This window comes from Gymnoscopelus microlampas (assembly GCF_963454915.1).
Source record: "Gymnoscopelus microlampas genome assembly, chromosome: 9".
In the NCBI taxonomy this organism is placed as follows: domain Eukaryota; kingdom Metazoa; phylum Chordata; class Actinopteri; order Myctophiformes; family Myctophidae; genus Gymnoscopelus; species Gymnoscopelus microlampas.
In genome coordinates, this window is record NC_139946.1 from 2,502,829 (window position 1) to 2,529,280 (window position 26,452).

Genomic DNA, 26,452 nt, shown 5'->3' on the forward strand with positions numbered 1-26,452 from the left:
TGCAACTCTAAAGTAACAACTTAAATGTTCTGGACACAAACTAATAAGGAACCCATATCTCTTAACTCAACTACAACAAAAGGAGGGTTCTTCTCATGAGGTAGTTAATTATTCCAGCAGAGGGCCATTTCAGCCAACAAATCCTGAATGATAAACACACCACAAACTGTGTGTGTGTGTGTGTGTGTGTGTGTGTGTGTGTGTGTGTGTGTGGCCTATTGGACCTGTTCCTGATTTTCCTGTGTTCCCTGTGTTTTCGAGGGATCTTCTAGCTCGTAGGGTCCGGTTTCCACCACGGTCTCGAGCTCCGGTGAACCATTTGGACACGGCCAACTCTGCCTCCTTCTGGTTTATTTCCTGCGTGACGGCGTTCTTCTTTATTGCCCTTAAAGATAAATGACAAGAAGCCAACTTAGTAATGCTGGCTTGATTTTTACATTATGAAACCATATAAGACAGACATCTTTTCAAAAGTTTTATATCGCTGAGAAATGTGTATGCTTTTTAAAAACAACCGAGTCAAATCTGAGAACAGTTCATTAGAGTTGTACTCCAAGCTATTCACACGGCCAAGTGCTACAGGAAAAATGCAGGATTATGTATAGAACCTGGTGGCTAAGATGTTCTGATGCATTATTGAGCATTCTTTGCTGAACAGAAAAAGAAAATGGAACAATAATTTTAAATGTCTTGAGCTATGGTGGCAATTTAGTTTTCATGTAGAACAACTAAGTTCAGGTGGCACCATATGTTATGGCAATAACACAAAATCTAATTTACCATATAGAACGTCAAAAAGTGCCAGTCCTCGGAACGCCTTCTTGCCACTGCGTCCGAAAAGGTTATACTCGAGTGCCAGCTCATTGGTAAGGAGGAACCCCATCATCCTCCTGACACAACGGTCCACGGAAGTCCCCCCAATGTCTGCAACCATGGCAATCTGAGTACGATAAAAGTCACAGGAAGGAAATTCTGTATTAAGTGAACAGCTAAGATGTCAATGCCCGTTGTGTGCATGCACTCAAAGGGCAGGTTAACAGACTACCAATGTGATTAGAAAATACAAGCACATTTTGAAGTGAATAAGAGATTTAGAAAATACAAGTACATTTTGAAGTGAATAAGAGATTTGAACTTACAACTGCAGACTTAAAGTCAGGGTCACCCAGCTTTAAGTTCATGGACTCGAGATCTGCCTACGTGTCCAGCGGGAACACAGCTCCTTCAGGCAGCATGTTCAGCATCTGCCATGGACCTTCTGAGTGCTCTTTACTTCCTCTAGGAGTCTCACGAGCTGGGTGAACATTTGTTCTCCCATGCCTGGTGCTCGTGGTGCTGGACTTGGGCTGCTCATTGGGGTTCCAGCTGTGGGTCGTCTTATTGGGGGTCCGGCTGTGGGTTGACTAGGGGTTCCAGTGCGGTGGCTCATCTGGGTCCCAGTGGGGCGGCTCTGTCACAGTTGATAATAATAAACTTTATTTGTAAAGCACCTTTCATGACATGACATGCAGCTCAAGGTGCTTACAATTACAGTAAAGTAAAACTAATTTAACGATAAAGCAAAAAAAGAAAGCAAAAGCATAAAACAGCATTTAAAAATCAACCAAAAGCCAGAGTGAAGAAATAGGTCTTCAGCTGTGTTTTAAAGCTATTCACAGAGGCTGCCTGCCTTACGTGTAATCGGAGTTTATTGGGGTGCTCACGTTTGTGGGTTCAGTGGGGCGGCTGATCAGGTTTGCAGTTGGGCGGCTTGCTCTTGGTCTTCCAACTGGGGGTGTCCACACTCGGGATTCCAACGGGACTGGGGGTTCTTCTGGGACTCGGGGTTTCTAAACATAATGTAACATTTCAAGATGTTAAATTCTCTGTATATTTTATAAAAAAGAATAAAATCTAATTCCATACTTTACATACTTGTCTGAGAAGAGGGAGATACACCGGGGCTGCTGCTTGGACTGCTGATCGGACTTGGACTGCGGCTCCTGTGTCTTTTGGGGGGGGGGGCTCACTTTCTTGGACAGTGCACGGGGAGGTGTAGGTGGTAGGAGGTCATCATCGAAAGCTTCCGATTCCTCCTCACTCGTGAGCGCCTCCCTCTGTTTTTGCGGTGGCCTACATTCAGTTAAAAACATACATTTTAGCAAACATAAAAAAGTAACTTTAAGCAGTAGTTCTCAAAATCGAGTCCGGGGACCCCATGGGTCCTTGAGGGGGTTCCAGAGCATTCCTTGCAAAATGTATTAAAAAAAGTACAGGCAAGAGGGACAAATCAGTTTAACCATGCATACGTCAACCATTTGAAAATTGCTGATCTACATGCTCACAACATGTCGCAATGCAAGACGTGGTGAGCTTGTAGATCGGTTATTTTCATTTTTTTTGTAACAATGAAATAGGGCATTCATTTACGAAAAAACTAAAAGTTACAAAGAGATACAAGGTTTCACAACAATATCATGAATACCAGTGATCAAAGCTACAGAAACAGAACATTAAATAATGAGTTGATATTTAATTTATACAATCATGCTGTTTGTTGTGCATGGTGAGGGCTTGCATGTCAAACAGCTCATATATGAGAAATATAGCATGAAATGACATGGAGGAGCGAGCGAGCAGGAGTGTGAGGAATGGGAATGTGGTCGTCAGTCTAACCTGCTTGCTTTCTCCGGACTCGCATCTAATCTTCACCTCCTGGCTCAGAGGTGGGACTAATGCGTCAAATAATTATAATGGGTTAGATACAGGGGGAAATTCCAGGTTTCAGGGGTCCTTGAGGGCAGGGGTCTTCAACAGGGGGTCTGGGACCCTTTGGGGGTTCTCAGAGTCACAACAGGGGGTCCCCCAAATCTTTGTGTGATATGATAATGTTTTTGTTTTACATGTTGTTCTACATGTTTAACCACTTGAACCCTAGTATCCCTTTTCTGAGGAGAACTTTAGCCAAAAATAGCCGGTCTACAAGCTCAAAACGCCTTGCAGCGCGAGGCGTTTTGAGATTGTAGATCGGCTATTTTTGGGAAAGACATATACAGTAGGTGTGTAGAGGGAAAAAAGAGCAGCAAAAGTTTATCTGAAACACAATTCTATACAATATAGAAGGGGTCCCTGCTTCATGTCTCTCTCAGCCAGGGGGTCCTTGGTCTGAAAACGTTGAAGACCCCTGCTTGAGGGGGTCCTCAGATAAATCCCCAGATAAATGAAGGCTAGTTAGGAACCAAATGGACCCTTATGTAGCTGTAACTCTCAGGGTGTATGGTGGTCCGTGGTCTAATGCAGGGGTTCTCAAAGTGGGGTCCGGGAGGGCCCTATATTCATCAGCTATTTAAAAAAAGAAAAACCTTGACATAACACCACAAATCTTGTATGGGGTCCTTGGCACAAAATCTTTTCAGATGGGGTTCCGTGGTCAAATACACACCTTGACAAGAAAACATTTTAGAACCATTGCCTAACAACAGCTATTTTTAGTTACCTCCTGTGTCGCCTTCGGGATGCATCATCACCATCAGTCGCTATGTCCGATGACGTCTCTCCCAGCTGGAGCTTCTCACGAGCCACTGCGTATGTCTCTTCAGGAAGAACACAAAAACAGGGGAAGGGGACATTAAAGCAATTTTTCAAAGTTAAAACAATATGATGCCAAAGTTAAACCTTTGAATGGCACAGGCTATCATAAGCCTATCATTGCCTACTTGCACATACATTGTAACCAGGGGTGCACATAACTTTTTAGGTGTGGTACTCAGAAGAGCACCTGGAGATGTGACTTGGTGCGCATGGTCCCGTCCGGTTTTGTCAGCGGGGGGGGGGGGGGGGGGGGGGGGGGGTTCAGCACGGTGCCCACCAGACTGTTTTGTCAACGGGGGGGGAAGGACGCTCTGCTTTTAAATTACGCCGATCTTCGCCGTTTTTTTTCCTCACGCTGTTAGGTAAAGCCCTCCAGGTTGGTGCCCTGTGCTGCTGCGCTGATTTTATCCGCCAGATTGGGACGTTCACGGCATATTTTGCACCATTACGGTGCGTTCATCATCGGTGACGAGTGCGGCGAGGCAATGCGAGGCGAAGCGAGGCAACGCGAGTCAACACTCATACAATCACGTGCAGCATGCGTCCTCTACCCCTGCGCGTAATGGCTGTACATGGGGCCGACGGGTGCTTTAGAGTGATTGTGTGAGTATGGCTTCAGGAAGTAAATTCCTAGCCTCGATCTCCAAGCTTTTATTTTTTAGTTTTGCTAAAAAATAAAAGCTTGGAAATTCCTGTCCCAGCTGTTGGTACGCAAAAGCGCCTCGCGTTGTCTGATGTGGTGCGCATTTTTTATTTTGGGTGCGCATGCGCACCTGCGCACCAGTTATGTGCACCCCTGATTGTAACACTCCTTGTAAAAGCTAAGCTACTGGTGGCAAACTTGTTTTCAATGTGGAATAACAAAGTTCATGAGCCTTGTCAAAAGTAACAAGTGGGTGCATGATGTTGCGCTCCCTTTCCACCAGTTAGAGCAGCTGTATGCTGTGGCATGCTTCTACTATTGTACATCAAATGTTTTGCAAAACTTCAACATTTAATGTAGAAATGCACACGGAACAATTAAAAACTCAAATTTACCATATTATGCAACATAAAAAAGACGCAGGTTTTGGAACTTCTTATTATGACGGATACAAAAGGTTGGACTGCATCATTCTTCTGGTACAATCATCTAATGAAATGCCTCCTATGTCTCAACCATGGCAACCTGAGTATATGGTAAAAGTCACAGGAAGGAAATGCCATATTAAGAGAACGGCAAAGATATCAATGCTCTGATCCTAACATGGTTAGAAAATACAAGCACATCTTAAAGTGAATATGAGATTTGAACTTACAACTCCAGACACGAATACAGCTTGTCAATTGTGGACTGGACATCTTCATCTCCAATTTACTTAGACAAAGAGAGAAGAATTACCCAAAAGAAAAAGAGACACACACACACACACACACACACAAAACATTTTTTTTTTTTAAAAGCTTGTATGGAATTCATCAAGACTGTGTATGTGTTTCAATGTTTAGAGTAGCAGGAGCTAGAAGTTTAAATATATTTCAGTCTTTAATACGTTACAGTATGTCATGGCACAATAGCCAACTCTTAAGAGATGGCTAATAAAATAATCACAAATGTATGAAAAGGGTCTTGTTGACAGAGAGACAACGGACATACCATTCCTTTGTCCAGTGAGGTTCCCTCCTGAAATGGATTCAAATAACCCTAATTAGTCACTGCAAAATATCAGTTTCCATTAACTAACCTTGGCAGTGTAAAGTAACTAAGTACATTTACTCAAGTGCTGTACTTAAGTACAATTTTGAGGTACTTTCACTTCACAGAAATACTTCCAATTTTAAGTACTTTTACTTCTACTCCACTACATCTCAGAGTCAAATATTCTACTTTTACCCCACTACAATTATTTGAAAACTTTAGTTACTTTGTAGATTTTGATTAGTATTACAAAACATACATTAGCCACTTCAGCCATTTGAAATAAGCAGATCTACAAGCTCACAATGTGTCGCATCGCAAAACATTGTGAGCTTGTAGATCTGCTATTTTCAAACGTTTTTCTGCATTTCAAAACTTGAAATGAGACATTCTGCATAATGAGTACTTTTACTTTTGATACTTTAAGTACATTTTTATAACAAAAACTAGCATTCTAGCTAACATTATGCATTGTTTTTTTCCCCCCATAAACAATAGCATTCCTATTATGAGGGAAACATCCGCCCAATTCTCCCAAAATAGCAGATATACAAGCCAAAATAAAAAGTACATTTTTAATTCCGGACTTTTACTTGTAATAGAGCAGTGGTTCTCAAACTTTTTCATGTCAAGGACCCCCAAATTGACACTTATTAGCCCGCGGACCCCCATTTGAAAAGATATGCCAGGGACCCCCCATAAAGAGAAGATTTTTACGGCTCTATAGCAGTGATTCTCAACCATTTTAATTTCAAGGACCCACAGTTTGACATGCATTAGGCTATGGACCCCCACTTAATGGCATTTATATCTCTGGGACCCCAATTCATATTGTACAATCAATGTTAATCTAACTCTGAGAGTGTACAAATGGAACCAAATGGACCCGTTAGGGTCCATTTGGTTCCATTTGTACACTCTCAGAGTTACAGACCCATAAGGGTCCATTTGGTTCCTGTCCATCATTTAGCTGGGGACCCCCTGGAACCCCCTCAAGTACCCCTGGGGGTCCCCGGACCCCACTTTGAGAACCAACGTAATAGAGTATTTCTACATTGCAGTATTGATACTTTTACTGGATAGGCTGGATTGGTGCTGCTCAGATGCAATCTAAAGCCAACCTGGTATATCCGGTAAATTTTCACATACACATACATGCAAACATGATGTCGTTTCCGTATCCGCTCTAGACCGGAACTGTTGCAGCTCCGTTCCGTCAGCAGAAATTGGACTTCCGGTTTTCGAGCTAGCAGAAATAAGGGTTCCGGTTGCCTTCAGAATAAGAGCGTGAATTTTTTATGTTTTTTAAAAGACACAAATCTAATTTAAAAATACATTTATGATGTATGCCTTTTAAATGGCTCATACTAAAACACTTCTAAGTGGCAAGTTTAAAAAAGAAAGACACAATTGTATTTAAAAAATACATTTATGATGTACATTATGTCTTTTTAAATGGCTTATACTAGATCACTTCTAAGTGCCAGGTTGTTCCAGTTTGAAATTGGCTATTGACCCCCATTAAATGTGCACTTAGCACTGTTTTGCACTTTAACTGGATATTGATTTGTGTGTGTTACATATATGTATTGTTTTTGTATTGTTTGTCCATTGTTGTAATAATGATGACTCTAGGCCAGGTCACTCTTGGAAAATGATGATGATATAATATTGTTTATTGCAGAAGCAAATAAACAATGATAAAAGAGACCACAAAATATGCTACAAATAATAATAGTAGATAGTGCAAGCGAGATAAAAAAAAAGAGAAGAATTTGGGGTTTATAAAGTTGATCTCACGTATTTAAAAACTAAAATACAATACAAATACAAAAGTAATCAGAAAAAAAATATTACAAATTTATATTATTTAACAACATACAACATGGAAACACAGCATAAAAAAAGATAGAGAAATATTAGTACATTTTTAGTGTGTGTGTGTGTGTGTGTGTGTGTGTGTGTGTGTGTGTGTGTGTGTGTGTGTGTGTGTGTGTGTGTGTGTGTGTGTGTGTGTGTGTACTTCTCCATAACTGAGCGCCCCTAAACTTGATAGAAAATGGATACAGACCAGTAGAGAATATTGGTGAACATTTGAGAGATAATTTGTAAAAAAAAAAGAAAGTGGCAGGCCGCCCAGTGTGGCCTGACGTAAGAAAAGTGCCAATTTCAGACAATACTGGACACTGGACAGGAGACGGCTGTTGGCGCCAGCACTTTTGACATACGCACACGTTCAGGGAGACCCCCTCTACAACGCCACACTCTCCGCTAAGCCAGACAGGTGTATTTGGAAAAATGGCGGGCCGTCCAGTGAGGTCAGGGGTCAGAAAACAGCCATTTTTAGTGCATAGACTTCACAAATTGGGCGCTGGACACGAGACAGCTATTTGTGGCAGCACTTGTGACATACGCACGCGTTCAGGGAGACCCCCTCTACAACGCCACACTCTCCGCTAAGCCAGACAGGTGTATTTGGAAAAGTGGCGGGCCGTCCAGTGAGGTCAGGGGGCAGAAAACAGCCATTTTTAGTGCATAGACTTCACAAATTGGGCGCTGGACACGAGACAGCTATTTGTGGCGGCACTTGTGACATACGCACGCGTTCAGGGAGACCCCCTCTACAACGCCACACTCTCCGCTAAGCCAGACAGGTGTATTTGGAAAAGTGGCGGGCCGTCCAGTGAGGTCAGGGGGCAGAAAACAGCCATTTTTAGTGCATAGACTTCACAAATTGGGCGCTGGACACGAGACAGCTATTTGTGGCGGCACTTGTGACATACGCACGCGTTCAGGGAGACCCCCTCTACAACGCCACACTCTCCGCTAAGCCAGACAGGTGTATTTGGAAAAATGGCGGGCCGTCCAGTGAGGGTTTCCAAATACACCTGTCTGGCTTAGCGGAGAGTGTGGCGTTGTAGAGGGGGTCTCCCTGAACGCGTGCGTATGTCACAAGTGCCGCCACAAATAGCTGTCTCGTGTCCAGCGCCCAATTTGTGAAGTCTATGCACTAAAAATGGCTGTTTTCTGACCCCTGACCTCACTGGACGGCCCGCCATTTTTCCAAATACACCTGTCTGGCTTAGCGGAGAGTGTGGCGTTGTAGAGGGGGTCTACCTGAACGCGTGCGTATGTCACAAGTGCCGCCACAAATTCCTGTCTCGTGTCCAGCGCCCAATTTGTGAAGTCTATGCACTAAAAATGGCTGTTTTCTGACCCCTGACCTCACTGGACGGCCCGCCATTTTTCCAAATACACCTGTCTGGCTTAGCGGAGAGTGTGGCGTTGTAGAGGGGGTCTCCCTGAACGCGTGCGTATGTCACAAGTGCCGCCACAAATTCCTGTCTCGTGTCCAGCGCCCAATTTGTGAAGTCTATGCCCTAAAAATGGCTGTTTTCTGACCCCTGACCTCACTGGACGGCCCGCCACTTTTCCAAATACACCTGTCTGGCTTAGCGGAGAGTGTGGCGTTGTAGAGGGGGTCTCCCTGAACGCGTGCGTATGTCACAAGTGCCGCCACAAATTCCTGTCTCGTGTCCAGCGCCCAATTTGTGAAGTCTATGCACTAAAAATGGCTGTTTTCTGACCCCTGACCTCACTGGACGGCCCGCCATTTTTCCAAATACACCTGTCTGGCTTAGCGGAGAGTGTGGCGTTGTAGAGGGGGTCTCCCTGAACGCGTGCGTATGTCACAAGTGCCGCCACAAATTCCTGTCTCGTGTCCAGCGCCCAATTTGTGAAGTCTATGCCCTAAAAATGGCTGTTTTCTGACCCCTGACCTCACTGGACGGCCCGCCACTTTTCCGAATACACCTGTCTGGCTTAGCGGAGAGTGTGGCGTTGTAGAGGGGGTCTCCCTGAACGCGTGCGTATGTCACAAGTGCCGCCACAAATTCCTGTCTCGTGTCCAGCGCCCAATTTGTGAAGTCTATGCACTAAAAATGGCTGTTTTCTGACCCCTGACCTCACTGGACGGCCCGCCATTTTTCCAAATACACCTGTCTGGCTTAGCGGAGAGTGTGGCGTTGTAGAGGGGGTCTCCCTGAACGCGTGCGTATGTCACAAGTGCCGCCACAAATTCCTGTCTCGTGTCCAGCGCCCAATTTGTGAAGTCTATGCACTAAAAATGGCTGTTTTCTGACCCCTGACCTCACTGGACGGCCCGCCATTTTTCCAAATACACCTGTCTGGCTTAGCGGAGAGTGTGGCGTTGTAGAGGGGGTCTCCCTGAACGCGTGCGTAGGTCACAAGTGCCGCCACAAATTCCTGTCTCGTGTCCAGCGCCCAATTTGTGAAGTCTATGCCCTAAAAATGGCTGTTTTCTGACCCCTGACCTCACTGGACGGCCCGCCACTTTTCCGAATACACCTGTCTGGCTTAGCGGAGAGTGTGGCGTTGTAGAGGGGGTCTCCCTGAACGCGTGCGTATGTCACAAGTGCCGCCACAAATTCCTGTCTCGTGTCCAGCGCCCAATTTGTGAAGTCTATGCACTAAAAATGGCTGTTTTCTGACCCCTGACCTCACTGGACGGCCCGCCATTTTTCCAAATACACCTGTCTGGCTTAGCGGAGAGTGTGGCGTTGTAGAGGGGGTCTCCCTGAACGCGTGCGTATGTCACAAGTGCCGCCACAAATTCCTGTCTCGTGTCCAGCGCCCAATTTGTGAAGTCTATGCACTAAAAATGGCTGTTTTCTGACCCCTGACCTCACTGGACGGCCCGCCACTTTTCCAAATACACCTGTCTGGCTTAGCGGAGAGTGTGGCGTTGTAGAGGGGGTCTCCCTGAACGCGTGCGTATGTCACAAGTGCCGCCACAAATTCCTGTCTCGTGTCCAGCGCCCAATTTGTGAAGTCTATGCACTAAAAATGGCTGTTTTCTGACCCCTGACCTCACTGGACGGCCCGCCACTCTTCCAAATACACCTGTCTGGCTTAGCGGAGAGTGTGGCGTTGTAGAGGGGGTCTCCCTGAACGCGTGCGTATGTCACAAGTGCCGCCACAAATTCCTGTCTCGTGTCCAGCGCCCAATTTGTGAAGTCTATGCACTAAAAATGGCTGTTTTCTGCCCCCTGACCTCACTGGACGGCCCGCCACTTTTCCAAATACACCTGTCTGGCTTAGCGGAGAGTGTGGCGTTGTAGAGGGGGTCTCCCTGAACGCGTGCGTATGTCACAAGTGCCGCCACAAATTCCTGTCTCGTGTCCAGCGCCCAATTTGTGAAGTCTATGCACTCCAGTGAACAGCATTTATCCATTTAGATACATTTTTTATGTTATTAAAACAGTTAAACACTTTTTTTATTACAAATATACATAATATGTGTTTTCTAGCTTCGTTTAAATGCTTAATTTATAGTTTTAATGTGCAAATGAACCGTTTTTCAATGGTTTTCAATGGTTTCTTTTTACTCTAGAGGGTACTCTTATTCTGAAGAGATCGTCAACCGGAAGTCTTATTTCTGCTCCGTTATTTCTGCTGACGGAACACAGCTAACTGTTGCCTACTAAGTCAAGTGAATTGATAACAGACCCGTCCAGTTAGCTCCGTTCATTCTTTTTTCTTTTAGTTCACCATTATAAATTAACAAACTGCTTCACAGTGGTGCTGGTTACAACTATGCTTATGCAATTATTAAAAACGCTAAAAATCTATAATTGTATACACAGAGATAAACTAATGAGAATGCATTTTAATCACGAAACGGCGAGCTAACGTGAACTAGCATGCTAGCTAATATTATGCATTGCTCTCCGGACTTGCCACGGCAATATAATATCATAATAAGTTTAATCAAACGATGGTGGTATCTGAACGGGTACAAACTATATTACTGGCCCCAAAAAATGGAGGGAAATAGCTTGTTGTTACTTACATAAAAACATATCTCATCACTGCTCCAACACTCCGTCTCCTTGGAGTGTATCCAATCCGAGAAATAGATCCGGAGATTCTGGAACTACTTCTTTTAATGTCCAACAACCTTTTATTGATTTTATTTTGGTTTGTTTCAGCTAAAAAATCTCCTTCTAACGAAGGCTGGCATACGTTAAATTCACCGAGCGGTTTGAGAATTCAAACAGGAATGACGTCAGTTCCTGTAGTTGCCAGTGTTTCCATATTTTGCGAAAGAAATAAGCAGACAGGTCTATGAAAACAAGCCGAAAACTGTGTATTGGCATATGGTCATGTGGTGACTAAAGGCCACATGGCCTATATATACATATAGATTAAGGGATCAAAGCTTTCCCTATTTTTTTTTAGCAGTGTATATTTAAAATAGCCGATCTACAAGCTCACAACGCGTCTTCAAACAAGCCGCTTATAATAAGCATACATGGCAACACTGCAGGGCTTACAATGCACGGCTGCTATGCATTCTGGGACTTGAAGTTGACTTTGAAAGTGTTCATTGTTCTTCAACCCAACTGTGTGTCACTTGTAATTGAATTTATTCATTTATCTGATACAGTACCAAACTGACACAGAGGCAGTTATACTTATTATAGGCAGGAACATTATTAAAGGTTTTTTGAGGTTTATATTATGCGTAATAAACCTTGTCTCAGGTATGAGAAAGAAATGTAAAGAGCCCGGCCACAGAATATTTCTACTGTAAGCATTAATAACTGAGGCAGAACTTCCAAAGGACATTAACAGGATACTTTATTTATTTAACTATATTAAAGCAGAAAACACTAATAAAAGACGAGAGGTAACCATACGCAAATCGTATTACAATTCATTGAATGATCAGTTATAAACTATAGTCATAATTTAAAAAGTTCGAATTCATGAACACCTACAATATAATCAAACACATTTACTAGAAACTCTAAAACTACTACTTAACTTTCAACATGTAATCATATGTATTATTATTTTGTTGTATTGTTAATTTGTTGTTTTTATTTTTGTTTCAAATTAATTATTTTATTTTCCTTTTAATTTGATATAAAAGCCCTTTACATCATTGGTTCTCAAAGTGGGGTCTGGGGACCCCCAGGGGTCCTTGAGGGAGTTCCAGGGGGTCCCCAGCTAAATGATAGATTAGGCACCAAATGGACCCTTATGGGTCTGTAACTCTGAGAGTGTACAAATGGAACCAAATGGACCCGTTAGGGTCCATTTGGTTCCATTTGTACACTCTCAGAGTTAAATTGACATTGATTTTACAATATAAATTGCGGTCCAAGTGATAGAAATGCCATTAAATGGGGGTCTGTAGGCCTAATGCATGTCAAAGTGGGGGTCCTTGAAATTAAAATGGTTGAGAATCACTGCTAGAGTCGTAAAAAATCTTCTCTTATGGGGGTCCCTGGCACATCTTTTCAAATGGGGGTCCGCGAGCTAATAGTGTCAATTTGGGGGTCCTTGACATGAAAAAGTTTGAGAACCACTGCTTTACATAGACTCACCCACACATAAGTAGGCCTACTTAAAATAATCAGACAACTTGTCTTTGTCTTGTCTCAGAGAACTGGGTCCTCTGCTAAGCGATCCCCTTCACACCTTGCAGTGCAGAGATGTTGTCTGTCATTGTGAGAGGAATGTAACACATTCAATTCAAGTTTGTGTCTTTTCTCGAGTAGCCTAATGTTATGCAAAGCAGCCAGGTAGACGCTATATTGAGAACGGCTCGCCACTGACGGCGCGAACCTTGAGAGGCTATTGTTTTTAAACGTTAAGGCGTTAAAGACCGCCGCTGACGGTGCGTGCACGCGCGCCCCCAGCTCCCACAGTGTCAGAACTAAGGGTACGCCGTACCCCCCCGTACCCCCTACAGCTCAACCCTGCTTTACAATCAGGTTAATTATGATTCAATGCGCATATATATTACAGATACAGACTGAAACTGCACAGCGCAGACAACATTGCCCTTGCAAAGAAAAACTTCAGCTTAATAACATGTCCTGCTCCTTGTGTTGCACAGCAGCATCATTACAAGAAAAAACTAATATGCTATTAGACAGAGAAACTTAAACTGCAGCGGCAGGCAATGTTTCAAAAGCATAAAGTGTTTCATTATAGGACCAGTGTGTGTGTGTGTGTGTGTGTGTGTGTGTGTGTGTGTGTGTGTGTGTGTGTGTGTGTGTGTGTGTGTGTGTGTGTGTGTGTGTGTGTGTGTGTGTGTGTGTGCAGCGCGTAGATATCTCCCAGCCAGCACGCCCACGTGGGACCCATATGGTTTCAATGCGGGCTACTTCGGTACTGGCCATGGGCTTGAACTGGGCAAATTATGAGGGTCCCACATGGTCTGCATATGGGCTAACTGGGAGTGGGATGGAAGTGGGCTAGCCCATGTGGTTCCCACATGGTCTGCATATGGGCTAACTGGGGGTGGGATGGAAGTGGGCTAGCCCATGTGGTTCCCACATGGTCTGCATATGGGCTAACTGGGAGTGGGATGGAAGTGGGCAAGCCCATGTGGAACCCACTTTTGTGATACCAGTTCTAACCCTCTAATCGCTTTAGAAAATAATCAAAATATATATATTCCAACTTGCTTTTTGACGCTGAATCCAACGGTGCCAGTCTCAAAGCTGCACGACCCCTAGGGTCCAAGATAATCATAAATAACTGTCTCAAAGGCTTGGATAAGTCATTTTTCAAAATTAAACACCAGATTCCGGGTCAGTGCGTTGCCCAGAACGTGCCCATATAACTTTCGCCATACACAGCCTTACGGTTCTCCTCAACTGGCTGGGGTCAAGGGGCTATCTTCTGCGCGTTATATCTCGATAACGATGCGTTTTTGGAATCCGCCTTTTGGATATGTCGTACAGCTCATTAAGGCGCACGCGTGGATGCCCTCGGTGTCCCGATCCGACATTCCTACAAGAAATGTGTTTTTTAAAGTTTGCATTCACTATGGTCTAAAGGTCTAACACTCTATGTAGGTCCCTGAAAGTAGAGGACTCTGCGCGGGAGTGTCGTACAAGAAAGGCGAAGACATCAACGCGTGCGCCTCTGCGAGCTTTACAACATACCCGAAAGGCGGATTCTAAAAACGTATCGTTATCGAGATATTAGCCTTTATTGCGCGTTCTAAGTCGACATTTGACCCTAGCCAAAATAAGGAGAACCATGAAGCCGTGTGCGAGAAAAGTTGTATAGGCGCATCCGGAGAGACGCGCCGATATATAATCTGGTGTCAGAACTTGTTTACGCTGTTTACATTTTTTAGCCCATATATAGCCCATATGAGACCCAGACATGGGTTACTAGTTCTAACCCATGCCCTCTTAGCCCACACATAACCCATATGGGACCCAGACATGGGTTACTAGTTCTAACCCATGCCCTCTTAGCTCACACATAACCCATATGGGACCCAGACGTGGGTGACCAGTTCTAACCCATGCCCACTTAGCCAACACATAACCCATATGGGACCCAGACATGGGTTACTAGTTCTAACCCATGCCCTCATTGCCCACACATAACCCATATGGGACCCAGACATGGGTTACTAGTTCTAACCCATGCCCTTTTAGCCCACACATAACCCATATGGGGCCCAGACATGGGTTACTAGTTCTAACCCATGCCCTCTTAGCCCACACATAACCCATATGGGACCCAGACATGGGTTACTAGTTCTAACCCATGCCCTCTTAGCCCACACATAACCCATATGGGACCCAGACATGGGTGACCAGTTCGAACCCATGCTCTCTTAGCCCACACATAACCCATATGGGACCCAGACATGGGTTACTAGTTCTAACCCATGCTCTCTTAGCCCACACATAACCCATATGGGACCCAGACATGGGTGACCAGTTCGAACCCATGCCCTCTTAGCCCACACATAACCCATATGGGACCCAGACATGGGTTACTAGTTCTAACCCATGCCCTCTTAGCCCACACATAACCCATATGGGACCCAGACATGGGTTACTAGTTCTAACCCATGCTCTCTTAGCCCACACATAACCCATATGGGACCCAGACATGGGTGACCAGTTCGAACCCATGCCCACTTAGCACACACATAACCCATATGGGACCCAGACGTGGGTGACCAGTTCTAACCCATGCCCATTTAGCCAACACATAACCCATATGGGACCCAGACATGGGTTACTAGTTCTAACCCATGCCCTCTTAGCCCACACATAACCCATATGGGACCCAGACATGGGTGACCAGTTCTAACCCATGCCCACTTTGCCGACATATAACCCTTATGGGACCCAGACGTGGGTGACCAGTTCTAACCCATGCCCACTTAGCCCATATAGAACCTATATGGAACCCACTACAATTGCCCAGTTCAAGCCCATGCCCGCTTAGCCCATATAGAACCTATATGGAACCCACTACAATTGCCCAGTTCAAGCCCATGCCCGCTTGGTACCCATGTAGCCCACATGTGCCCCACATGGGGCCCAGGTGGACATGTTGGCTGGGTATTTACTATTTAACACTGTAAAGTATTTTTGTTTGTTCATTTTTTTCTGTTTCTTTGCTCACATGTAATTTCAGCTATCTTATTTGTTAGTTTCAATATGTATTGTGTGTACTGAGTACTGACATTTAATACATTTGTATTTGCAACTGTAGCCAATTGTTTTTGTATGTTTTTTTGTGTGGACCCCAGGAAGACTAGCTGGTTGCTATGGCAACAGCTAATGGGGATCCTTAATAAAAAAATAAAAAAAATAAAAAAACACTCTCCAGTTCAACTGGAGTGTGGATACGATATTGATTTGAATTAAATGATTTAGGTACACAGTTATAGTTTACCCCAAGTGGGGGCGCTGACTCAATTTTGGGCGTACAATTCTAGGCGTACTTGTGTCTTTATGTAACTTCCTTGATGGTTCTTGTGGAAAGCCAGCCAAGTGACGCGAGGTCGTTCAAAACGTATAAATACTAGCCGGCTGTTTGCAGATCTTTTACACACAGTTCAGGATGGCGTTGGAGGAGCTCGTTTCAGCTCTCAATAATTTAGCAAATGCTGTTGAGAATAATCGACTATCGGAAACTGACGTTTGTGATAGAGTGAAAACACTTTCGGATAGAGTGGAAGAACTTTCTGCTTTAGCAGGTCTTGACAGCTCAGGCGTTCTCAGTATATTGGCACAGGTGTTGCAGTCTCTGTCCGAGGCACGTAGAGTGGGAAGACCTGCCATTGACATAGCCGCCGAGGCTATAGAGTGGTACATCTGTCATGATTTCAAAATTAGAGAAATCGCGGCGATGTATGGAGTGTGCAAAAACACCATTCTCAATAAGATGCAGTTGCATGGTCTCAGGTAAGAATGATTCTACTACTCTGTAGTGTGTGCTTGTTTTGTCTTGTGAAAATGTGTTCATTTATTATATATTAATTAATATTGTCGGATAGTAATGGAGCTAATTGAAGAGAATCATAAACACATGAGTAGGGGGTACTATTGGCATGGCAAAAGGCTCAAGGGGTACATAAGACAAAAACGGAATAGGAACCATTGGCCTAGGTGTCTTACCTGACACCACCTGGGTCTACATTTCTCACGTCACACTATTCTAATATTAATAATAATAGCCCGCAGAAACCACCCATTAGTTCTGTGGTGGCGCCATCTTGTGTTCTGCTGCACTTGTAGAATAGTCTCCAACCACAGAAGATGTATTAGTAATTATTGGATTAACATACTCTAAAGTCTGCTTATTGGTTTAAGTCATTGGTTCTCAAAGTGTGGTCCGAGGACCCCCAGGGGTACTTGAGGGGGTTCCAAGGGGTACCCAGCTAAATGATGGACAGGGACCAAATGGACCCTTATGGGTCTGTAACTCTGAGAGTGTACAAACATTTGTACACTCAGAGTTAAATTGACATAGATTTTACAATATAAATTGCGGTCAAAGTGATAGAAATGCCATTAAATGGGGGTCTGTAGCCCTAATGCATGTCAAACTGGGGGTCCTTGAAATTAAAATGGTTGAGAATCACTGCTAAAGCCGTAAAAAATCTTCTCTTATGGGGGTCCGCGGGCTAGTAAGTGTCAATTTGGGGGTCCTTGACACAAAAAAGTTTGAGAACCACTGGTTTAAGTCAAACCCTTTGCAACAAGGATTTGCATAACCTGTATGATTAACAGTGTTAATTTAACACAGACCTTGTATTCTCTTCTTGTTAGTGTGTCGGCCATGTATTCAACTGTCACAGACTCTCAGCTGGATACTAGGGTACTGGAAATCCACAGAGCTCACCCACAGTGTGGATACCGCATGATGAGAGCTTATCTTCGCACAAGTGGTCATCTGGTGCAAAGTAGGTTACTTGTTAAAGCATCAGTCCTCCCACGATTCATTATTATTCCATAATGTCAATGTAATGTCAATATGATTTCAATGTATCACAATAATTATCATGATATATTCATAGCCTATCTCATATTTTCTGCATGTGTTCTAATTTTGAAATTACATTTATTTACCTACTATGTCAAGTTGCAAGAGTGCGCCAATCACTCAGAAGAGTGGACCCAGAGGGCACAGAACTTCGAGCCCTGGCCAACCGGACTCTATATCGCCGGCAGTATAATGTTCCAGCACCAAATTGTATGTGGCATATAGACGGGAATCACAAATTAATCCGGTAGGTACCTGAAACCAATGTTTAACTATTGTGCAAAAGCTTTCAGATAGCTCATGCTGACCAAATTTTGTTTCAAAATAAGCTGGCGATTCGTCATCCATGGTGGGATTGATGGTTTCAGCCGCCTTGTGGTGTTCCTGATGCCTGCCATCAACAACCGTGCTGAGACGGTACTCCATGCCTTCCTTGGTGCAGTCAGGCTGTTTAATTTGCCATCGCGTGTGAGATCGGATAAGGGCCTTGAAAACATTGAGGTGGCGAGATTCTTGGTGCAATCCCAGGGAGAGAACCGCAATTCCCATATAACTGGGAGGAGTGTGCACAACCAGAGGTAAATTAATTCTGCACTTAATTGTATACACATCAACCCCTCAGTGTACAGTAGGGCTTACTTTATTCATCCTTGAAGGTACATTTCCACCACTAAAGATGTACACACATTAAACACAAATACTTTGAAAAAAACATGATGAAGACCAGACCTGGTATACATATTTCAGGCTAAGGACCTGAGAGATGAAGCAGGGACCACCACTAAATATTGCATAAAATTGTGTTGCATATTATACTTTTTCATAGATTTCACTGATGGCTTCATAGACTTTTTTGACATCACTTTCATCAGTGTTATGTCATTATTTATAATTATTATATTACACATTATCTATTGTAGTTATATTTTGTATTCACGTTCATGAGTATTTTCAGACGTTTAACCACTTAAACCCTCAATTTTGTCAACTTCAGCTTCGGCTCTGTATTTGGTCTGCTCTTTTTTCCCTCAACCCCAAATCTCTTTGCGGAAAATAGCCGTTCTACAAGTTCACAATGCGTTGTACTGCAACACGTTGTGAGCTTGTAGATCGGCTGTTTTCAGCAAAGGTTTCCTCCGGAATGGAGATACTAGGTTTCTAGGGGTTCATGTAAATAAAAAAAAGGTTCCTATCTCAGCTCCCCTAATAACTCTGAGGAACCCCTGTTGAAGGCCTATGACATATACCATAACATTAAATAGTTGCAGTGTTTACAATTTTAGTAAATGCAGGTATTATAGGGTTTACTTTTTCAAATCATTCTTTAAAATAAGTTTTCCCCTTTTTGTAGAATTGAGCGTCTATGGCGAGATGTATACACACAAGTCCTGGACCTGTTCCACACTCTCTTCCATGCAATGGAAGCATCTGGGATGTTGCTTCCAGACAATGAAATCCATGTGTATGCTCTCCACTGGGTGTTTCTGCCATTGCTTCAGAGTCACCTTGGCAGGTTCCAAGAAGCATGGAACTTCCACAGTCTGAGAACTGAAAATAATCAGTCACCCTACCAGCTGTGGCTACGGAACATAGATTCTGCTGAAGATCCCCAGGAAGTAAGTAGGATTAAACTATTTTGGTACTAAAGTGTATGATATATCATGATGGCTCCAGGGGGTTTTGTTTACAGAAAGCAACTAAAGCAATTCTCACATTGTTAGGTTGATGAATTGTATGGAGCAACCACGGATGGTCCAGAGCTGAGGGGCACAGATGGAGTCCAAATCCCTGAAGTCCAGTTACCCCATGAGCTTACCCCAGAGGAGATCGCAAGACTGCCCAATCGGGATGTTCCTCTGAGCGAAGCACTTGGTGTTTACATTGCAACAGTAGAGCAACTAGAAAACATATTTGGTTAATATGTAAAGGGTATTCTTGGACAGTGTGTAAATAAATTAATTGCAATTGAGAAATATAAAAGAAAAGGCCAATATATCTTTCTTCTCATTTCAATGGTAAATCCCGGTTACACCCAAGCATCATGAGCTCCAGCTTGTTGGGGAAAGGTATTGGCAGGTGGCTGCTTTAAAGGGAAAACACAGATTACATTTCGGTTTGGAAGGGTACGGGGTGGGTCATTATCGCTTAACATGTGTACAGGTTTGTCAAAAAGAAATTGGGGTCTATGTAAAATACTTGAATCCCAAATCACAGTCACGTTTTTCTTTTTAACTAGAATAGCTGGTTTGTGTGTCACAACATCTACATAAGTTAATATAGTGGCTATGCAGATTCAAGATGTATAAAATATCATGGAGCTCTGTTCAGTGATTTCTGGCTTTGTCAACCCTTAACCACACATCAATGAAGCAACCATTGGAATATTATTTCTATACAAATTACAGAAGCCGCACTAATCCAGTAGCCATATTAACAAAATGTAAAGACTATTGCCTGAATCCTGTCCTTAATTTGGGTGTGCAGCAATACTTTGCAAAAAAGGCACAAGGCACAGATTTATGCAAAAATAATAACTTTATTTGTATAGCACCTTTCATACAAGAATTTAACCCAAGAATTTAACCCAAAGTGCTTCACATTAAGATAATAAATAAAATGCCTGAATAGTGCAGTTAAACTAAAGAGCAAGTCAACGTAGGGCAAGATTATACAAATTAATCAAAGCAGAAATGGCAATACAAAAAATTGTAAAAGACGTGATTACAGAAAACGCTAGATTAATTTAGATAAATGCCATATTAAAGACAGGTTTTCAATTTACTCTTAAAAACTAAGAAAGCATGCCTTGTTAGGTTCCAGTGGTAGTGCATTCCACAACTTAGGGCCATAGACTCAGAAAGAAGCCTCACCGGTGTTCTTACAGTATGAGAGGCATTGGGAACCACTAGTAGGAGAGCCTGTATAGAATCATTGACATATTAAGGTATTGAGTGCTTTAAAATCTAGCCAGTTGACAGGACTGGACTAATGTGATCTTCTGGTATTGGTTAAAATTCTAGATTACTTGTGATTTTCTTATGGATTGTTTTGGTAGTCCTGTAAAAAGAGTTGCAATAGTCTAGCCGGCTTGTGATAAAAGCGTGGATAAGCACTTCTGCATCTCTCAGATTTAAAAAAGGTCTTACTTTAGCCATGTTTCTCAAATGAAGAAAGGCTGTTCTTGTGACCTTGTTAAAATGGGAATTATAATTTAGGCCGCAGTCTAAGATCACACCTGTTATGACCTGTCTAGCCAGAGATCCAAGCATTGACTGTAATTTGTCTATCAGATTTGGGGCCGGTGAGGAGAATCTCTGTTTTTCCCTCGTTAAGTTTTAAAAAGTTATACACATCCAAATATGGATGTCATTAAGGCAAGAAGTGAGATCACTCAGGGCATTGGGGTTGTCTGGTGAGACGGATGTATGCAGCTGGGTATCATCTACCTGCTATCTGCTGGTAGTTGACAAACGATAATATACAGTAATATGCAAAAACATCATACAAGAGTAGTAATAAAAGGTAACGAATTTGACCCCATTTCTGTGCCAAAACTGGGTTCAGTAAGATCCTTCTGGTGTTGTGCCTGTGTGTATTTTACGCAGTAGTCTGACAGGTACATGCTTTCTCGCGTATCTTGAAGACCAGGCCTATTGCAAGTTGCTTTACTCTGTCCTCTATCCTGAGTCATCCCACCCTAGCATAATGAGCAGGGACGGCAGACATCTGCCCTCTTCATCTCCATCCACTGGTCAAATGGAATAGCAGCATTTTGGGCACAGTATAAGTAACAATACTGTCCGTTTCCTGGGATAGGGCTGGTGGCACTAGCTGCATTTAGAATTTTTCTACCATTCGGGCTGCCCAAGGCCCTTGGACAGGTCAACCAGCTCCCTGATCTTACTTTGACTAGAGTCTATCTTGATGAACTGAACCCCCTTGTGTTTTGGGGGTTATGAATGTTACAAAGTTTTACAACTTTAGGGATACTGATGAACCTAAGACACAACGTGTCATACTCTCCACATCTGGTGTCAATTCAGATTTCCTTGAATACTTGAAGCGCTCTGTTGTTTTTCCGCACCTGGTTCAGTGTTTGGCCAGTTTCTTTCCTCAGTCTCACCAAGTACTCTGCCAGCCTATCCACTCTGTCCATCCCTGGGATACTGCACACTTCCACAGCCTGGTAAATATATGATACATCAAATCAAATTCAAAAACACAATATCACAATCAGAAAATGGCACATCTGTCAGTGTAAACAAATACTTACCAGCTGCTGCTCAGGTGCTGCTTGGATCACCCCAGGTAGCCCAGCAGGAACAGTAGCTGTAGCAGTGGAAACAGTGATGAGGGTGAGGTGTAGAGGAAGGAAGTAGGCTGAAATGGTGATGATGGGGAGTGGATATACAATAAAAAGAGGAGGAGGAGGGGGGGGGGTTACACAATAAAACATACAATTCACAACATTATGCAAGTTAAACAGATGATGGATCCTGTGACAAAACACTTACCACCAGCTGTTGCTTAACTGCTACTGGGGTGATGGCAGGGGAGAGAGGGTCTGGGAGGGTGTGGAAGGGCAGAGGCTGTGCTGCTGGTGCCAGCTGTTGAGCCAGTGGGTATGGCGGTGTGCTTAAATTAAATCATAAAAATAATACTATAAAATAATGTTGACATACAGAGGCTTCAGAAGGGCAGATGGTCTGGGAGAATAAGAGCAGTTTATAAATAAAATACTATTACAGCAAGTACAACAGACAAGTTAATGCCAACTTATCTTTATGAAATGAATATAGTTATCAACACATGCAAAGAATAACGATGCTTTCCAGCCAAACATAAGTTTGTGGTGTCACTGAAGATGACACAGGGACTGAGCTGGATGGCTCCACTTCACAGCAAAGAAAATGTAATGTCATAATACAGAATACAACATGCCATAATAGTTTGGGTACAGGGAGAGACAGGGCTGCAGAGTGTAGAAGAATCACACATAAAGAATGCTGCATTATTTTAGGTACAATGTCTTGCACATAGAAGTATATTTGATTTGGTGAGGTTGGTGTATTGTAATAACAATATATGGAAGAATACCTGTCACCACTGTCCTTCCTGTATCTGCTGGTGTCTATCCATGCAGGCTTTCTGGTTGTCAGGACTCCCCTCCACACAGAAACAGGAGGTTATTAATATTTTAATTCAAAAATGGCAGATCTACAAGGTCACAACACTATGTGACTGGTTGTTTAGGTAGATAATCCACCATTTATCATGCATCCAAGTGTACACATATCATTTTACATCCTAGATCAGGGGTCTTCAACGTTTTCAGGCCAAGGACCCCCTAGCTGAGAGAGAGATGAAGCAGGGACCCCCTCTATATTGTATATTATATTGTAAGTTGTGTTTCAGATAAACTTTTACTGCTCTTTTCCCCCCTCTACACCTTTAAGTCTTTGCCAAAAATAGCTGATCTACAAGCTCACAACGCCTCGCAGATCTGCTATTTTTGGCTAAAGTTCTCATCAGAAAAGGGATGCCAGGGTTCAAGTGGTTAAAGTAAAAAAATATAATACTATTACACAAAGATTTGGCGGACCCCCTGTAGTAAGTCTGAGGACCCCCAGTTGAATACCCCTGTCCAAGATCCTCCATAAACTTTAAACGTGTATCTAGTAACAACGTTGTGTTTTTTAAGAACTCAGAAAGCATTCAGACTCCATTACATGCAGGTAAACAAAAGTATGCAGCTAACATAATAACAAACACCAATTAATTGATATGTCTCATATCAAGCTCTGATATATATGCACAAATAAATGAGAATAGGCTAAACCAACAGCTTACCAGATCAACACAAAACGTTCAAGTCTACGGTCAACGTGGGTCTAACAGATCCCACGTTGATACTATTGTGGCTAACTAACAGTAAACTTTTTTTTTTTTTTTACATGCAATACAGCCCAAAAGCCTTTAAAGACCCCGCTGACAAACACAGAACAAACGTTTAATTACCTTGTTGCGTTATTTCTTTGCCTCTCTTTCTCTCTGTGTGCAGCATTCAAGCCACTTTTCCCTTCCTAATAAACGTCGAAGACACTAATAGATAAAATCGATCGGTCAATAAATTAACCAAAGAAACAAAGACATGGGGCAAACAATAGTAAATAAAAAAATAACAACTTAAAGCAGTTAAAACGGTCACGGAATACAACGTGGGTTATTCATAGTTAAAAATAAGGAGTTATTGTTATGTTTACCATAGACGCGGAAGTGAACCGGAAGTGAACCCCGCTCAGCCGGAACTACTCCTTGTCCAATGGGCTTCCATCATAGGCTTCTATGCGCAATCGGCTTCTCAACAATCTGTTGCTTTGGTTTGAATGAGTGTTAAATTTAGACCCCGCCCATGATCCCGCCCCGTTCCTGTTGATTGACAGACGGCGATGACAAACCATGATTCGGTTAATGGAGCCATTCTTTTGAAAAAGCCATGATTATGAAAAGTCAGCATGAAATAATTAAAGACACAATGATATAAATAAAAAGCACAATTAAATGAAAAACACAATCAAATAAATAAATAAATAAATTTATTTCATTGCATTTTTTATTTATTTCATTGCGTTTTTTATATATTTCATTGTGGTATTTGTTATAACATTTTTGGACCAATGTACCTTATGAAATAGCTAAAAGTGGCAACATGTAAGTCACAATGAAATAAATAAAAGTCACAATGAAATAAATAAAAGTCACAATGAAACAAATAGAAAACGCAATAAAATAAAAAACATTACACAATAAATAAATAGATTTATTTATTTAATTGTATTTTTATTTATATCATTGTGTTTTTTATTAATTTCATTGTGGATTTTATTCATTTCATTGCGATATTTATTTTTTAATTTTTGGACCTATGGACTTGATTAAATAGCTAAAAGTGGCATCATGTAATATATATAGTTTGAGATTAAAAGTTACAATGAAATAAATAAGAACCACAAAGAAATAAATAGAAAACCCAATGATATAAAAAAAAATACACAATAAATAAATACATTTATTTATTTCCTTGTATTTCTTATTTATTTAATTGTATTTTGTATTTATATCATTGTGTTTATTATTTATTTCATTGAGGTATTTATTATTTAATTTTTGGACCTATGGACTTCCATAGTATACACACACACACACACACACACACACACACACACACACACACACACACACACACACACACACACACACACACACACCATACATCACAGCATATTGTCCATTGTGTTTTTTATTAGCCGGTCAACTGGTCAGGTGAGGTATATTGCATAAATACTGTTGATTCTGTCCACAATATTGCAATACACCATAGATTTCCATTGTATTATATAATATTGTACTCTATTCAGTTTTACTCTCCTATGCCCTGTAGTGTAGCCTATACCACCTGAACTGAACTGTACTCTACTCAGTTCTGCCATACTCAGCTTAATTACTCCTCTTTATTGTACCTGAAGCTACTTCTAAGGGGATGATAGCCTACAGATATCATTTAGAGGCAATTTAGTTTGCCATAGCAAACTGCACAAGCAATAACAATGAACATAAATCAGGGGAAAATGTAATGCTTTCAAGTCCAAAAAGTTGAAAAGTCAACATTCAAAATAATTTTGGAATGTTCCATCAAGAACCTGCATAAACCATGGGATGTGGTTGCAGAGAGAGGAAAAGTAGCAAGCATTACTATAATTATTTTCTTTGAGAATTGCTACTATACAGAATTGCTTTCTAGCATATTTGTCCAACCTCTTTTCTATTATTTTTCAATTCTATTCTTTTCTTTTTCTTTTCTTCTGGGGAGAGAGAGAGAGAGAGAGAGAGAGAGAGAGAGAGAGAGAGAGAGAGAGAGAGAGAGAGAGAGAGAGAGAGAGAAACCTGGTGAAAACTTTATATCATAAAGGCTTGTTTATGATTGGCTGTTTTTTGTTGTCCCCCCTCCAATTATGAATTTTACTGTATAATATGTTTTACTGTATGTATGAATAAAACAAGTTACGAGGGTTCAATTCAATATCAATGAACACACACACGCACGCACACACACACACACACACACGCACGCACGCACGCACGCACGCACACACACACACACACACACACACACACACACACACACACACACACACACACACACACACACACACACACACACACACACACAGCTGAAGGCCAACAGTTATTACAACAGCAGCACAGTGTTACAAACATGGCCCAGAACTTTTGCAAAAATAAAGGTCATTATAGAAGATAGATAATGTGTAATAATGCAATATTACACATGATGTATACAGGAAAGGTAAGATAATGTGTGTGATTATCTTTTAAGGGGTCTTGCTTGGGCCTACCTTATCTGAAGAGCAGCTCACATCGACGGCCTTTTTGGGATGCAAACACATCAATCACCATGTCATTGAAGTCTGGTGACTTTTGGACAAATTCCCTTTCAATAGACAGCACAGCCAGGGCATTCAGCCTGTCCCATTGTACTTCTGAGAAATGATTTGATCCTCTTAAGTGCTGAAACACCTCTCAGACTCTGCCGTTGCCATGGGGGTTGTGATGGCTATTTGTGTTAATTTCAATGTTTCAGAAAAAGTGCTTTCAAGATTGTTCTCAGTCAGCATCTTCAAAAGTGACATTGCAGAATGTAACCCTGCAAACTCAGCACTACTGTACATCACCATCAGCTCACTTTTCAGTTTCTCTTTGTAGATCATAAGGAAATATTCACTTGCAATGTCCAACTGCTTCTGGGGGAAACTGCTCTTAAACTGTACAAACCGTTTACTG

At 42.3% G+C, this 26,452-nt stretch overlaps 1 protein-coding gene across 4 annotated transcripts; it reads right to left on the bottom strand.

Moving 5' to 3' along the window:
- Positions 1 to 868: 868 nt before the first annotated feature.
- Positions 869 to 11,355, bottom strand: LOC311052373 (uncharacterized protein). 4 transcript variants are annotated; one of them, XR_014601507.1, is made up of 9 exons: positions 11,121 to 11,355; positions 5,207 to 5,233; positions 4,869 to 4,927; positions 4,609 to 4,738; positions 3,476 to 3,572; positions 1,915 to 2,112; positions 1,704 to 1,829; positions 1,140 to 1,450; positions 869 to 940 (listed from the first exon to the last, which is right to left on the bottom strand). XR_014601507.1 is itself a non-coding variant. In XM_084067301.1 (7 exons), the coding sequence occupies exons 2-5, from the start codon at positions 5,207 to 5,209 to the stop codon at positions 1,730 to 1,732; spliced, it is 396 nt and encodes a 131-aa protein (XP_083923427.1). In that variant the 5' UTR covers positions 5,210 to 5,233; positions 11,121 to 11,355; the 3' UTR covers positions 869 to 940; positions 1,140 to 1,450; positions 1,704 to 1,729. The 4 variants fall into 4 exon arrangements, 2 of the variants coding, with proteins under 2 accessions (XP_083923427.1, XP_083923428.1); XR_014601508.1 differs by lacking the exon at positions 4,609 to 4,738 and having other exon boundaries at positions 11,121 to 11,353; XM_084067301.1 differs by lacking the exons at positions 4,609 to 4,738; positions 4,869 to 4,927 and having other exon boundaries at positions 3,476 to 3,570.
- Positions 11,356 to 26,452: the final 15,097 nt, after the last annotated feature.